Below are 14,593 nucleotides of genomic sequence, written 5' to 3'. Positions count from 1 at the left end.
TTATGTTGATGTTCATTCCTGCTTTACATATTTTAATTCTCGTCTTTTTGTTTTCTTTGTTAGTATTTGTATCTACTTGCATGTGTATAATAGTTAAAGTTTCATCTTGTCCATTTTCATTCAACTGTTATTTTTGCTGAACAGCTCTTCCTTTTTGTCCATCTTAAGAGAAATGTGTTCTTGTGTCAGGACACCGGGAGCGAGTAGAGAAAAGTCTTTGTCAAATTTTTCTATATTTTAGTCTCAATACATATTTATTGTTTGTTTATTTTCTGTTTCTGTTTTCATTCGACTAAAAAGGAAATGGGAACACAGACCAACAAATATTCAACAACATGAAGTGAAAGATAAAAATCAATTCCTCTTTTTTTTTCACCCTTGTACAGACCAAAGCTCATCGTGGTGCAGTACCCTCTTTCTCCACAGAGATCGCTGTTCTCTGTTTATATCACACAACCTCATTCCAACATGGCCGCGCAGTGAGAGAAGCGCTAGCAACACTCGCAGCTCTCATGACGAATATCAGCGCGCAGTGGAGTTGATTTTGTCTTACGTTGTGAAGAGACGTGTGTCGGGATGTGGCCGCGGCTTCGCTCGGTCTGTTCCGGAAGCCGGACGATCTGCACAAGAGGCGCTGCTCTGTTAAAGCCGCCAAAGCTAACGGCTAATGCTAACGTCAGTCACTTCACCCACTCAGCTGGACTGTGTGCGACGACACGCTCTGCCCTTCAGTACAGACAACACGGGGACCCCTCTCAAGTCGTCCAGTAAGTTTTAAACATTTAACAGGTGTAGTTTGTGCAGTATTGAGTTTCTGCTGCAGTTTAACAGGAGCCGGGTAGGGGGTTTAACCAGACGTGTATTTGTCATATTAACGAATTCGTCGCCATCATTTGAGTTGTTTTCTCTTGTAGACGTGTAAAAAAGTTGTTGTTCGCAAACTCCTTTTGTTAAAACTTAAATCTGACCTTTGTGTCGCTGGTCAAAGCTAGCGTCACTTCTTTCCTTCCTCTTCTGGTGTTTATTGGAGGTTGGCAAAACATCTTATCGACGCAATACCGCCACCTTCAGGACCGGAGTGTGGAGCAGTAGATTGGCAGCGAAACAAAATAAACTAATTTAAAATTATTTTCTTTAGTCCTGTTTCTCTTAAGTTATTCATTAAAACATGATGTATATTCCTTGATGTCTTTCCCACCTAATTTTTTGTAATGTTATATTTTGCTTTTCGTAGTTTAATCCTGATTAGGGTTGCAAAAATCCCGGGAATATTCAAAGTTGGAAACTTTCCATGGGAATTAACGGGAATATACGGGAATTGTGGGGTAATTTATACTAACCGCATTTACCTTGTCATATACAGACATAAATATAAACATTTTATTTTGTTATAAGCAGACATGCATGCAAACATTATTTTAAACATGACATTTTTGACTTAATCCATTTGTGAGTAGAATTTAAATGGATTCTTTCATTGAACAACAAAAAACATGAATGTTGAATAAATGTATTACCCTAACCCCCGTACCTGAAATGTTCTGCCCCTTTGCAACCCTAATCCTGATGTTAATTTCCTTCTTTGTTCCTTATATTTGTTTCAATAAATGAGTGACAGTTTCCGTTTTCTAAAAATGTTCACAGGGTTAGTTTCACTCAGGTTTCACTTCCTCATCTTGTACTTATTGTGGTGCTCCAAATGCAAATTCTTTACTTTTTTCTGGTTGCCAGGTTGGAAGATATAGATTTGCCACCCATAGGTGCAAAGGATGTCCTGGTTAAAATCCTGGCAGCCCCCATCAACCCGTCTGACATCAACATGATTCAAGGTAATCAAGTAGTTAGTTACATGCACACCAGAAAACAGCACCCATCATAGCCTCATTTAAAGCAGCTATACCAAGAGAAACTTAAAGAACAGAAAATAGTTTTATATCTTGTAAGGTGTGAAGACCAGTTTTTTTTATCTAACAGTGTTTCTCCAGGTACTTACGCCATCCTGCCTGACCTCCCAGCTGTTGGAGGCAACGAAGGGGTGGCCCAAGTCCTAGAGGTGGGCAGCCTGGTGAAGTCTCTCAAAACAGGAGACTGGGTCATCCCAAGAGATGCTGGTCTAGGTAAATTACACTTTAGGTTAAATTTCTGAGACCTCACTGTCCCAATTATGTCCCCCAACATGAATTGTGTGCTTTTTTTCATGAGCAGGTATGTGGAGGACAGAGGCGGTGTTCTCTGAAGATGATGTCATCTCTCTCCCGAATGACATTCCCCTGCTGTCTGCCGCCACGCTGGGGGTAAACCCCTGCACTGCCCTCAGGATGCTGTCTGACTTTGAAGATCTTAAGCCAGGTAACAGATCCACACACATTATTTTCCAATTACACATACGCAGGTAGACATATGATGAATCCTTTTATGACCCCCCCGCCAAGGAGGTTATGTCTTCACCCCTGTCTTTTTGTTTGTCTGTTTGACTGATGTCTTATCACGAATCTTGGTGGAAAGATGTGGTATGGGTCAGGGAAGAAGCCAATCAAGCCATTACATTTTAATGTGGATCTGGGGGCAGATCCAGGAATTTTGTTTTTCACTTTCTTTAACATTTACCCTGATTTCTTTGAATTGAATTCATTGATCGTGATGACAAAATTCTGACATGTTTAGGCAACTGATATTTACGAGTGTGTGAAATGTGGTGCAGATTTAAATACAAATGTGGATCTAATGAATTCAAATATGGTTTCATAAGGGGACTGTTGGGCCTTGGCGGGAGCAAAGGTAGATGTTGATTACAGCTATTTTTTAAAAAACACTTTCTGTCCATCTGTTGTATTTGCAGGTGACACAGTGATCCAGAATGCAGCTAACAGTGGAGTCGGGCAGGCTGTCATACAGATTGCTGCTGCAAGAGGAGTGAACACAATCAATGTCGTCCGAGACAGGTTAACTCAGTCATACTACTCTATATCTCATGTTAACTCTATTGTGTTAATAAATGACTACACTTAGACTCCAGCTCTCTTCCCTGTTCCTCACCACATATCAAGTCCTTCCTGAAAACGGAAGAAAGAATGTTTCATCCTAGTCATTGGCTTCGGTTATCAGCCTGTCCCTGAATCCCTGTGAGATAATGGGGTCTTTTTCTATTATGGTAACAGAGATAGTTATTTTTTGAGTGTGCGTTTGATTTACGGCTGTAATGAACCTTCTCATTGTGTCGTCTCTTTCAAAGGCCAGAGTTCACACAGCTCAGTGATAGGTTGAAGGCCATCGGAGCAACTCATGTGATTAAAGAAGAGGCCCTGAGGCGGCCTGAGTTTAAGGAGCTGTTCAAGGTCTGTGGCTCTGAAGACGACTTCATATATATTATTGATGGTATTATTTTGCTGTGGTTTTGCTTGTTCGGTGCATAAACACAGTCTCAATATATTGTTTTTCTTTTAAAGACATTTCCAAAGCCAAAACTGGCGTTAAATGGAGTCGGAGGCAAGAGTGCAACAGAACTGCTCCGTCATCTACAGTGAGGATGCTGAATAAACTTTGTTAACATGATAAAATATCCTTACACTGCAGAGAAAACTGATCATCAAATGCCATGTGATTTATTTTATGTTATTTCAGGATTGGAGGCTCCATGGTGACGTATGGAGGGATGGCCAAACAGCCGGTTACTGTCCCTGTGGTGAGATGAAACTTTGTCTACCCAGATTTAACATCACATTTCAAAGTAACAAGATTTATCGGCACACTTACTTAACTTTTTTCTATCCAGAGTGCTCTTATTTTCAAGGATGTGAAGGTTCGGGGGTTTTGGGTCACACAGTGGAAGAGAGATCACTCAAAAGGTGGGTCAAGATGGAAGTACCTCTTTGCTGGATAATGATACCAAATGATTATTTTTAAATTAATTTCATGACAAACTCTACTAACTTTTCTCTTTTAGATGAACGAGCATTTCGAGCCATGGTAGATGAACTGTGCTCCCTCATCCAGCAGGGAAAGCTGACAGCTCCTGCCTGCACCGAGGTGGGACTCCGAGACTTCAGCAAAGCTCTTGAAGAGTCTATGAAGCCTTTCACTTCAGCTAAACAGGTCCTAATCATCTGAACGTACCGGTCTTATCAAGAAAAACTGTCAAGATCAGTGTATGTACTGAAGTATGTTGTTTATGTGTCAAATATACTGCTCCAGCACATGGAGTACTCAATAAATGTGTCTTTAATAGGCTCAAAGTCCAGTATCTGTTCTGCAGTGACACTTTACTAGCAGTAATCAAAAACTCATTAAAACTTTATAAAGAGATATGAGATAACAGGAATCATCTTAGAACCCAGATAATGCAGCTTTATCAGTAATAGATCACATTACATTTAAATGACGCAGACCTGAATAAGTGCAATAAATATTTATCAACAGACTTATTGGGAAATTTCTGATATTGCAAGTGTGTTTATTCTTTCTGTCGAAAACAACATTCATACAACTGAGATTGATTCCTGGGTTTATTAAATAGAAAGAGTAGAGGTTCAGAGGAAATCACAGGGTAATAAAACATCTGGATCTGCTCCAGAACATCATAGACAATGTGTTGTATGTACTTAAGCCACTGAGCCACAGGACGATAAGTGTTTGACTGGAAATTAAGTATTCAACCAGAACCAATAAACCACGTTAAAGAGGCCGCACCTCAAGCTAAAGCCAAAGGTTGTTTTGTGTTTCCTTCCTTAAAGGTTCAGTGTGTAAGATTTAGGTGAAAGGGATCTATTGACAGTAATTGAATGTAAAATAATCCTAGTCATGTTTTCACCAGTTTGTGATCATCTAAATTGTACCAATTGTTGTTTTCTTTACCCTAGAATGAGCCCTTTATATTTAAATACTTTATATTTACATCGGGAGCAGCTCTTCTCTACGTCGGCCGCCATGTTTTTTACAGTAGCCCAGACTGGACAAACTAAACACTTTTTGAGTTTTTATGACAACTAAAGGCACAGGTTCTCTTTCATGTCTGGAAGGGGAGGGTGAGGTGAGGGGTATTCAGCGGCAACATACAACTTCCCCACTAGATGTCACTAAATTCTACACACTGAACCTTTAACTATATGTAGTGAATCATTCATTCCAATTAAAGATGTCATATAATTGAATGTGATTTAACTGATGCTGACTGTTTATTTAAAAAGAAAATATGTCCATGGCCATGGAAATATATCAAACTTTTGATCTTGAATTTCAGTCGTTTCTGATCCAATAACATCCTGAGGCATAAATAATATATTTTAAACATCCTCTGCGATAGATGTTGATGAAGATCATCATTACCGAATGGCCAACACCAAACTTACAGCCACAGAGATGAGCGGCAGGAACCCACACCTGTGAATAGCAGCGGAACCTTCTTCTTCCAGGCAGCATTTGTACTTCTCAAAGTCCACCTCTCTGGCTGCGCAAACGTGGTCAATGCGGCAGTCGCTGTCGCACTCTGTCAGGTCATAGCTGACAGAGTTGAACTCGTAGTACTTCTGCAGGTAGCAGTGGTTGTTAGCGATGCGCTCCAGGACCTGGTGCATGGAAGCTGGGGAGGCGTCCGGCACTCTGAAGCTCTCTGTGAGGCGGTACTCTTTCTCCCAGCGCCCACTTGCTCCATTAGCGCGGGTCAGATTCAGATAATAAGTCACCACATCCTGAGCGTGTGCAGACAAATGGTTCAGAAACAGAAACCACAACAATGATCGTTGAAAGGCTTTTGTAGGGGGGTTGCATATCTTTTTAAAATAGAATTAGGTTGTATACTGCACTTTAGGAAAGTTTCTAAAGCTATTCAAATGGAGGTTACACTAAATGACATTAACTTACTTTGACCAGGAGTGTTTGGGTGTCATATTCGAAGACCCGAATCCCAGGGTTGTTTGCTCCATCCTCGACTCCAGGAAGGGTTGTTTTCCACGGTGTGACCCCTGGGCTGAGGAACATGGCACTGATAGGAGAGCGTGGCTCTGTAAAATTAAAAACAGGAATTCATGCAGATTTTTATTATATAACAAATATACAGTATGAATGCAGGCTCCCCACTGGTCACTGAAAAAAATCAAGCTCTTGGAAGTTTTGATCACGTGTCATTGCTACTTGACACCGTCTGCGTATGTCTGGGACTGTTTTGCAACTCGTCAACTCATGAATAAATTTCTGTCTGTATTGCGTATTGACTTCCTTTACTGTAAATCACATGGTCTGCTGTCACTTCACACAGCAAAGATGTTAAAGGTGTTCACACATGCAAGCTTCTCTCTTTTTGTGGCCTGTGAGCTTCTGTAAAGTGCTTGTTCTCGTTATTCAAATTTCTTGAAATCGATGTTTAATGGGCTGTGGGAACCCTGCAGATGGCAAACGTTCATATAACATCTTGGCTCTGAATGTGCGATCCCCTCCGACTCATTCAGCACTGATGCAAAACAAGAAGTGTAGAAGTATCATAATAGTTTGACTTTACCCTCTGAGCTGTAGAACATGCGGAAACTATCGGTGTGGTGATGGCCGAAGAACTGCCCGAGAATGACAGAATGATGCCTCTGGATTAAATCCAAGTATTCCTGGTTGAATTCAGACGTGAACCAGGGCTTGGATCTCTTCTTCTCAAAGAAACCTGGGGGGACGTGACCAATGATATACACCTGGCAGAGAAACCAATGTAGAGTTGTTAAAAGTGATCTGATGAAACTTTATGAGCTCTACTGTTTAAATTGATCCACGGAACCCAAGGCTTGGGTTAAAAAAAAGAGGTCATGAGAAGGTTCACAACCTCTTTTTTTTTTGTATTACTCATATAGTGCAAAGTCAGACTGAACGTATTTGTTTTGTTTACCTGGTTAACCAGTATTAAGAAAGAGAAAAGAATCGCTCATAATGCACTGAATGGTTTATCGCTCATTTGACTGAATGATAAAACAACATAAAAGATAGTAAAGTAGTGTGCCCCATAATTTCAAATACAATTAAATCCCTGTTACAAAAGCATAGACAGACACCATGCTTTACCTTCTCTTTGTTGTTGGCGGCCTCTGTAAGAACACGGTCAGCCCAGTTGAACTGGCCCGCTGGATCGTCCATACCCAGGGTCTCCTTGTTCTGGTCATAATAGAGGTTAGTGTTGAGGACCAGCATCCGGAACCCTGTTCGACTCAGCAACTTTTCTGTGTAAAATCCACCTGCACAGAGGGAATATTACAGAAAACGCATTCAGACACGTGCTTTCAAAAGGATTTGTGTTTTTTGTGTGATTAGAATAATTGGAGAGCAACTGTCCATTTGTAATCACCAGCTCTACTCACCTTTTCTAAATGTTTCTTGGGACTCAGGAGTCAACCAGTCGTTCCACATTTCTGCTGTCTGGTTGTAGATGTTGTTAGAGAATGTGGGAAGCTGGTTCTTTTGGTGGTAGTCATGGTTTCCCAGGGCGGAGTACACTTTAGTGTCTAAGGAACAAAGAACTTCCGTCATTAATATTGGTTCATCAATACCAAAACAATGCAATGCTGGTGTTTTCTCCCTTGAAACACACAACGTCTCTTGACTTGAAACTTACGTGGAAAGACCTGTTTTATGATGTGAGTGAGGTTGCTGATAATGCGCAGCACTTTCTTTTCACCCAGGTCCTTATCGGGTACATGTGGTGTGTTATCTCTGAGGAGCAAAACATGGATTGTTCAAAAATGGCTTTTTCCACGTGTAAATGTAATCCTGTAAGGTGGTGGTCATTTCTTGGCTCCCTGCAGTTGAAGATGATCCGCTAAAGTATAGAGCAGGAATAATGTTTATAATTGACGTATTCTGTTGCTGCTTGGGCCGAGCTGTGACCCTAACACAGGACATTTAATAGCCGAGGTCTAAACACCATGATTATGAAGGTGGACTAGGTATTTAACACAAACCAGCATGATTCGAGATGTTCCAGTCAGTACATACCCTGTCCACACGATGAAGTCCGGGTCTGGTAGAATATCCTTCATGGCATTCACAGAGGAGATGATAAGATGCAGTGGTGAGTCACAAACATAGTCTCCATACTTCCCAGCATTGGTTGCGGGTCGATTGCCGCTTGAGCTGCACACAAGTTCAGGGTCATCGCTCAGGGTGAATGTGTCGTCCCAATGCAGATCGGTGATGTGCCAGAAGTTCCCTGGATAAAAATAAAAACCGTCGAGTTGATCCTGGATGGTGTATTTCAAGATACATTTCAAGTAGCTATATTGATGCAGGATGGTTATTCTGGTGCGACTTCTCACCTGACAGTGCATGAGCCTCTTTGAACAGCAGATAAGAAAGGAGCAGCTTCACCACGGACATGTTGAGCTCTTTGAAGAAAGCAAAGATCCGACGGAGGTTTAGGACAGGTTTGAGAGGTAAGTCTATAAAAGGGCAAAGTGAGATAAGATACAGCTCCTCATGACGCGTGTTAGGTCTCAATGCAGCCCATATCTTTATATTTGGTTACCCAGCTGATGTTAGTAATTTCAATTATAAAACCTCAGATAGCCTAATATGGGCTTCACCTATAGTAAAGAAGTTCAAAAGTCAATGTGCATTTTTTCTGATTTAAAAGGAGAAGCAGAGTCGCTTTATCAACAGAGCTTTTGCCGCAGGCCCACAACACAACTAAGTTGTAGTGTAACACAAAACACAATTTATAGGCGACAGATTTGAGAACATATTAAGACAGCAGATTCTCGCCAAATCCCTCCATTGGAACTATTTTTATCTGGACTAAAGATAAAATCAGTAGGAACTACTTTAACTTTTGCCTTCAGTTACATATACACTTCAAGCTTAGTGGATTCATTTGTCCATTTTCTGTCATCTGTGTGTTAATGTTTACATTTTAAAATTTCACACTGAACATTATATAAAGACAAAACAGGACTTGAGGTGTCTGTGCTGCTTTCAGGTGATGCTGCTGGTGCTTCCCTTTCCTGATTGTTATTAAAATACTTTTTTATAAAATGAACACAGCAGAGGAGCAGTTAAGGCCGTTAAAGTTTTTTAGTTTTGTTGCACTGGACCATAACATTGTATAGTGTATTCACCTTATGTTACCTCGTTTAGGTCAACATTTTCCAATATCACTGTGTAGTTTCATATTCGTACAATTTAGATAAAACACACTAGTGAAGACATCAGTAGGATTATTTATCCTTTCACCTAAATCTTACACACTGAACCTTTGACAGAGATTCATATTTTATTTTCCGTACGTAAAAAGGATTAGGAAGCAGCAACATGCTTGTCTGGTCTTACCCCTTTATTTTCATCCAACAATAAAAAATATAACTCCACTCTCCCCCATTGTTGAAGCTTGAGGATATAATGTTTCTATTATCTACTACCAACAGTTGGTTAGTTCACATATTTCCCACAGACCTTGAAGGCAGCAAAGCCCTGTCTGTCCTGGCTTTTTTAGTTTCAAATATTGCACCCCCGAGTTTAGTCTTTCAGGTACTCTAACCAACGCTCTGCACCATCTTTAACAAACGATACCAACTCCGTTTGCTGATGAATAGAAAGACGCAGCGTGTGAGGTCATTGCTGAAGGTTGGAGTCGATAAACACACACATTTTAGAGAATTAAAAAAAAAAAACACCTGACGAGTCAACATCAGGGGAAGTAACACACTCCGGCAAATTTCGCGGGACTTCTGCAACGCGCGTGCGCCGTAGGTTGAGTTTGGCGCGGGATCCCACCAGGAAGTATCGTGTAGGAGCTGCTCGCTGCTGTTGTCCCCGCTCGTCCCCGCTCGTCTTATTGTCTCACGTCAGGTTTTCACCACTTTAACACAAGGAGACAACATGTTTAACCAGGGTGAGTTCGATGTCCACACCGGCTCGTGGACGTGGTGTTGTTGCTAACGTTAGCTGGACGCTGTGTGGTTGTTGTTGATGTGTTTGCACGCTGGTTAGCAAAGTGTTGTGTGGCGTCCATGTGAAGCAGGACCACTATAAAGTCTCTTGTCTCTTGTTCTTCTGTGTCTCCAGGAGGTTACAGTGAGTCCAGTGTGGGCGGAGGTTACACTCAGTCCCCGGGAGGCTTCGCATCACCTTCTATGTCCCAGGGGGGAGACAAGAAAGGGGTCAGTGCTGAAACACCTCAGCGTCACTCACTGGGGACATCACACACAAACACACAAACACACACACACACACACGAGCTGAGCATCAACTGGAATAACAGCAGATGGCATTACACCGCACATATGGAATATTGAAAAGCATTTGGACAAATTGCACAAACTTGTGTATAATATTTCTATTTGTATTCTTATTTTTATACATTACACATGCTTTTTTTAATATATATATATATATATATATATATATATATATATATATATATATATATATATATATATATATATATAACTACATTTTCCCCTTGTGTCTTATGTTTTATTATCTTAGCCTATCAAGATTGCATATGCCAGGGAAATTCATTTAGCATTTCACACATCAGACAATAGACAATAAAATAGATAAACAACCTAAGGAAGTTTTACTGCAGTACAAAACAAAAAGAAACTTAAAGACTAAAACTGGGAGGTTCTTCTCTCTTATGATGCACTTTCATGTTTTGAATTTATTTGGTTCATCGTGAATCATCAGAACATTTACCCCCATGATTCGCATTGTGTTGTAATAATGGTCATCTTAAAATTCTGCTGCCACTTCACGATACCGCTGCTGCTGGTCTCTGCACAAAACATATGTATATACATGTGTATGTATATTGCATATATATTATAATAATCTCTATTTTGTGTTGAATCTTTATTTCTATGCCACTGGAAACTAGCAAAGTAAGAATATCAGCTATGCCTGTTTTTACTGTGCATATGCCAATAAGGAAACTTGAGTCATGAATGTTCCTGTGTGGGATGCAAACAGTGACGGTTGACTGGTGAAGCTCAGCTCATGTAAATACTGAGAGACAGAATATCTGCTGTTCTTGAAATTCAAAATTATTAGTAAATGATAAAAAAAAATAAGGTCATGAACTCATTCCAAGAACAAAAACTAACATTAAGTTTGTTTTTGAAAGGGTACATCCACCCAAGCGTTTCCTCTGCAGCTGTGCTGCGTTCAAGCATGACAGACCGGCATACTGTTGTTTGGATTTCTGCTCATTTTGTATCTCTTCGCAGCCGTCTCTTTCTTTTCTGTCTCTGTTCATTCATGTTTGTAATAAACAGCTGGAAAGCAGTGGGATAATGTGATATGAGTGACAATAATCGAAGGTCCTATAACATCTAAGATAGAAGTTGATGAACCCTGCAGAAACTGTGTGTGTGTTTGTTTTACAGAGAACTCGTGCAAATCAGATAATCCCCTGCACAGTGTCTCAGCTGATGTCTGCTTCCCAGGCAGAGGAGTCGTTCAGAGTGGGAGATGTGGAAGTTGCCCAGGTAAGCTGAAGTGAAGTCGGGGCTGCGTGGAGGCAGAACGTGGAAATAACTTGCATCGTTCAAATAATTGTGGGAAAAACCACTTGTTTTATGCCGCATATACTTAACACAAGTGACATCAATAAACAATATGTTGTTTCACATCCTAAATTAGCATGTAGTCGTTGAACTTTCCCAGTTGCTCTGCTCACAGCTCATGTGTCCCAGGTTACCTTCGTGGGTGTCATCAGGAGCACGGACAAATCCATGACCAACATCCAGTACAAGGTCGACGACATGACGGGCGCTCCCATGGACGTGAAGCAGTGGGTCGACACAGAGGTTCGTGGGGATCCTTTTATTTTTGGATATGAGTAAACAAACTTTAGTAGATCAATAAATGTAATGTAAGAACTTGACTAAATATCGTGAGTGAAGTTTTGCAATAATCCCACATGTTTTACCATATGTAATAACTGATTCCATGTTTTACCTCTGAAGACCTAAAGCTACAACAGTTTTTTATTTTGGACATTACAAGACTCTTAACCATAATCTCTGGTTTTTCTTTGTTTAGGATCCTGGTGTGGACAGCACGGTGCTGCCCCCGGGCACGTACGTCAAAGTTTCTGGAAATCTGCGCTCCTTTCAGGTGAGTTTGAAGTCCTAAAATCCATACCAGTATTTTTTAGATGAAAGTGTTTCCTCCATTTCTGTCCTTCCAGACCTAAGCACAGCCCTTGAGATTTCAAAAATAAAACCGGACCAGTTGCGTTTTCAAATTTTCCTGTTGAAGAAACTCAAAAGCTCTGTTGTATTGTTGACAGCAGCCGTAAACATAGCAACGGGGATGTGTTTAAAAACTAAAAAGTATTATTGTGGATGAAGCATGCAGCTTTATGTTCTCTTGCAAGGAGACACGACCCTGTGACATTTAAGTTTAGAGATTTGTAGATATATGGTTCATTGATAAGCAGCTGTACTCTGTTATTCACATTCACAGCTTATATAAAATTTGTGTGGGTTTTTGTTTTGCTGTGCTATGTGCTGCTCTTCTTTTTGAGAATGCTCTGTTACACTGACAAACATTTCTTTGTTTTCCCAGTATTTCTGATGTGAATTCAGGAATTTAAGAATTAACTGAGGGTGTGGGTGGTGTTGTCTTCCTGTCACAGAACAACAGGTCTGTTGTGGCGTTCAGCGTCAGACCCCTAGAGGACATGAATGAAATCACATCGCACATGTTGGAGGTTGTCCAAGCACACATGGCGCTCAGCAAACCTCAGAGCACGGTGAGGGGAAAGAAGCATAAATCTCAACTGTCTTTATTGTTGGTTAAACGAAAACTAGATGTTTGGGACCTGGAATTTATTTTAATTCCATTTCTCCTTCAGAAGAGTGCCGGAGGAGGAATGAGCAGTAACGTCCCACCCATGATGAGGACGGACATGGGCAACAAGGGGACCATGGGAGGAATGGGCGGGAGCTACGCTGGTGCTACCGACATGACTAAGAACGGGTTGAGCGGGAACCAGAATCAGGTAAACCTAAATGACAGATTAATATTAGATTTATATAATACACCTCTTTGATAATCGTTGGCTCCATTTATATGTAGATTAGACAGCTTTTTATAAACAGTGAATGGTGCAGAGTGAAGTTGGAAAACTTTGCGTTCATCCTAGCTGGTTTATCTGTGATGAAGATTTTGTAGTTTAGTGTTTTTTATAGACTGAAACTTACAACTGTACATGCGTTTGGTTTATATACAAGTTTGATTTTTTTCCCCATAGATTTCATGTCGGCTATTTCACAGATCTGATAAGAAATCAACACAATCTTCAAACCCAAGTTCACAAGTTTTCAAAATAAAAGCTGTGTAATTTTGCTCGGTATGAAGCATAACAGCAATGAAACAAACATGCTTTTACTTTGAAGACAACTTGCAAAAGAGGAAGTGATTCTACGAATGTTATTGGCATGAGGGAGATCACCACTTGAATGTCAGTCAGATGTGGTGAATTGGAAAAAAGCGATGCATGTCCAAACCGCACCAAATTTGGAGCTGCACTTTCTTGGTATTTTAAAATAGACAAATAGAGGATGTGAACGGTCCTCTGGTTATGCCTGGTCACATACAGGCAGACATTTTAGGAGAATGTTTAATGTCTCATACACGCTGTCTATTATCATAATGTGTCCTTCTAATAATGATACCAAAAAGGGAAGTGGTGAAGTAGCTTCTCTATTTGTAGTTTGAAACTGTTCACTGTTTTAATGTCACTTTTCATGACTTAAGGTGCTGAGTTTGATAAGAAGCTGCCCAGAGCCGCAGGGCATCAGCATCCAGGACCTGAAGCAGCGACTCAGTGGTATAAGCCTGACTGTTATCAAGTAAGAAAGGTTCATTTTATCCTCATGCATGTTTCATTTTTTTCTTTAACTTAAAGATATCACCCTAACTTGTCATCACTCACCAAAAGTAGCCTTCTTGATAAACATGGCTAAAATCAAAAGTTGCATTTCTTCCAGATTCAATTTTGTGCCGCAAAAGTACAATTCATATATCTTTTTGTCTTTTGAACAGGCAAGCAGTGGAATTTCTTAGCAACGAAGGTCACATCTTTTCCACCATCGACGAAGACCATTTCAAATCGACAGACAGTGACGATTAGACACCTTCCCCTCACATCGGTGGGGGTTACCTGTTACCAATTTAAGCTGACATAAGTCTTTAGTATGGGTTTTCTAACTTCGACCAAATCCGGAACCATTAACACCCCCGACCATCTCTGTTTGGTGGAAAAACACGTGGTTTCATCTTTAGTTTACACATTCTTTATTCACGAAGTTGCTTCTGCTAATTTGCAAGTCCCAAAAAGATTTTCAAAGCCTCTTTCCCCCAACCCCCGGTGTCCACTGTAAAGAGTTTTGTAATTTTAAAGCCTGTAAACATAAGTACTTGATTTATTTTTGTCTGTGTAATTTTTGACAATATTAAAAGATTATAGAAAAATACAGTTTGGTCATTTGCCAGGAACTCTTGTTTTATAAAAGATTTATATGTCGTATTTTTGTCACAGAATGTCAGTTACACGTAACATAATGTGTAGAGGTCACTTCAAACCTTGGTTTCGTGTTCCATCCACACAGTCCCACAGTGA

At 40.4% G+C, this 14,593-nt stretch overlaps 3 protein-coding genes across 5 annotated transcripts; 2 read left to right on the top strand and 1 right to left on the bottom strand.

Annotated features, from left to right (window-relative positions):
* The first annotated feature begins 431 nt into the window (after nt 1-431).
* Nucleotides 432-4,703, top strand: mecr (mitochondrial trans-2-enoyl-CoA reductase). Its single transcript, XM_035164342.1, has 10 exons — nt 432-767; nt 1,732-1,829; nt 1,986-2,117; nt 2,206-2,349; nt 2,840-2,942; nt 3,233-3,335; nt 3,447-3,520; nt 3,622-3,682; nt 3,773-3,845; nt 3,944-4,703. The coding sequence occupies exons 1-10, from the start codon at nt 577-579 to the stop codon at nt 4,105-4,107; spliced, it is 1,143 nt and encodes a 380-aa protein (XP_035020233.1). The 5' UTR covers nt 432-576; the 3' UTR covers nt 4,108-4,703.
* Nucleotides 4,704-4,976: 273 nt separating this feature from the next.
* smpdl3b (sphingomyelin phosphodiesterase acid like 3B) lies at nt 4,977-8,397 on the bottom strand. Its single transcript, XM_035164180.2, has 8 exons — nt 8,283-8,397; nt 7,963-8,176; nt 7,583-7,680; nt 7,329-7,472; nt 7,036-7,205; nt 6,491-6,671; nt 5,857-5,996; nt 4,977-5,684 (listed from the first exon to the last, which is right to left on the bottom strand). The coding sequence occupies exons 1-8, from the start codon at nt 8,341-8,343 to the stop codon at nt 5,319-5,321; spliced, it is 1,374 nt and encodes a 457-aa protein (XP_035020071.1). The 5' UTR covers nt 8,344-8,397; the 3' UTR covers nt 4,977-5,318.
* rpa2 (replication protein A2) lies at nt 8,246-14,445 on the top strand. 3 transcript variants are annotated; one of them, XM_035164183.2, is made up of 9 exons: nt 8,246-8,399; nt 10,027-10,121; nt 11,349-11,450; nt 11,658-11,771; nt 12,007-12,081; nt 12,605-12,721; nt 12,827-12,970; nt 13,729-13,823; nt 14,017-14,445. In XM_035164183.2, the coding sequence occupies exons 1-9, from the start codon at nt 8,342-8,344 to the stop codon at nt 14,102-14,104; spliced, it is 888 nt and encodes a 295-aa protein (XP_035020074.1). In that variant the 5' UTR covers nt 8,246-8,341; the 3' UTR covers nt 14,105-14,445. The 3 variants fall into 3 exon arrangements, with proteins under 3 accessions (XP_035020074.1, XP_035020073.1, XP_035020075.1); XM_035164182.2 differs by having other exon boundaries at nt 8,247-8,399; nt 12,824-12,970; XM_035164184.2 differs by lacking the exon at nt 8,246-8,399 and adding an exon at nt 9,693-9,853 and having other exon boundaries at nt 12,824-12,970.
* The last annotated feature ends 148 nt before the right edge of the window (nt 14,446-14,593 follow it).

The sequence above is a fragment of the Hippoglossus stenolepis genome, chromosome 8 (assembly GCF_022539355.2).
Source record: "Hippoglossus stenolepis isolate QCI-W04-F060 chromosome 8, HSTE1.2, whole genome shotgun sequence".
In the NCBI taxonomy this organism is placed as follows: domain Eukaryota; kingdom Metazoa; phylum Chordata; class Actinopteri; order Pleuronectiformes; family Pleuronectidae; genus Hippoglossus; species Hippoglossus stenolepis.
The sequence above is the reverse complement of the archived record's forward strand: the minus strand, read 5'-3'. Positions and strand labels throughout refer to the sequence as shown.

Coding starts and splice junctions, on each gene's coding strand:
- smpdl3b (XM_035164180.2), bottom strand. CDS start 8,343: ATGTCCGTGGTGAAGCTGCTCCTTTCTTATCTGCTGTTCAAAGAGGCT. Junction 7,473..7,582: donor CATAAAACAGGTCTTTCCAC/GTAAGTTTCAAG, acceptor TTTGTTCCTTAG/ACACTAAAGTGTACTCCGCC. Junction 5,685..5,856: donor CCCAAACACTCCTGGTCAAA/GTAAGTTAATGT, acceptor GCACACGCTCAG/GATGTGGTGACTTATTATCT.
- mecr (XM_035164342.1), top strand. CDS start 577: ATGTGGCCGCGGCTTCGCTCGGTCTGTTCCGGAAGCCGGACGATCTGC. Junction 2,118..2,205: donor CCCAAGAGATGCTGGTCTAG/GTAAATTACACT, acceptor TTTCATGAGCAG/GTATGTGGAGGACAGAGGCG. Junction 2,350..2,839: donor CTTTGAAGATCTTAAGCCAG/GTAACAGATCCA, acceptor TTGTATTTGCAG/GTGACACAGTGATCCAGAAT.
- rpa2 (XM_035164182.2), top strand. CDS start 8,342: ATGTTGAGCTCTTTGAAGAAAGCAAAGATCCGACGGAGGTTTAGGACA. Junction 8,400..10,026: donor GTTTAGGACAGGTTTGAGAG/GTAAGTCTATAA, acceptor CTGTGTCTCCAG/GAGGTTACAGTGAGTCCAGT. Junction 13,824..14,016: donor ATAAGCCTGACTGTTATCAA/GTAAGAAAGGTT, acceptor TCTTTTGAACAG/GCAAGCAGTGGAATTTCTTA.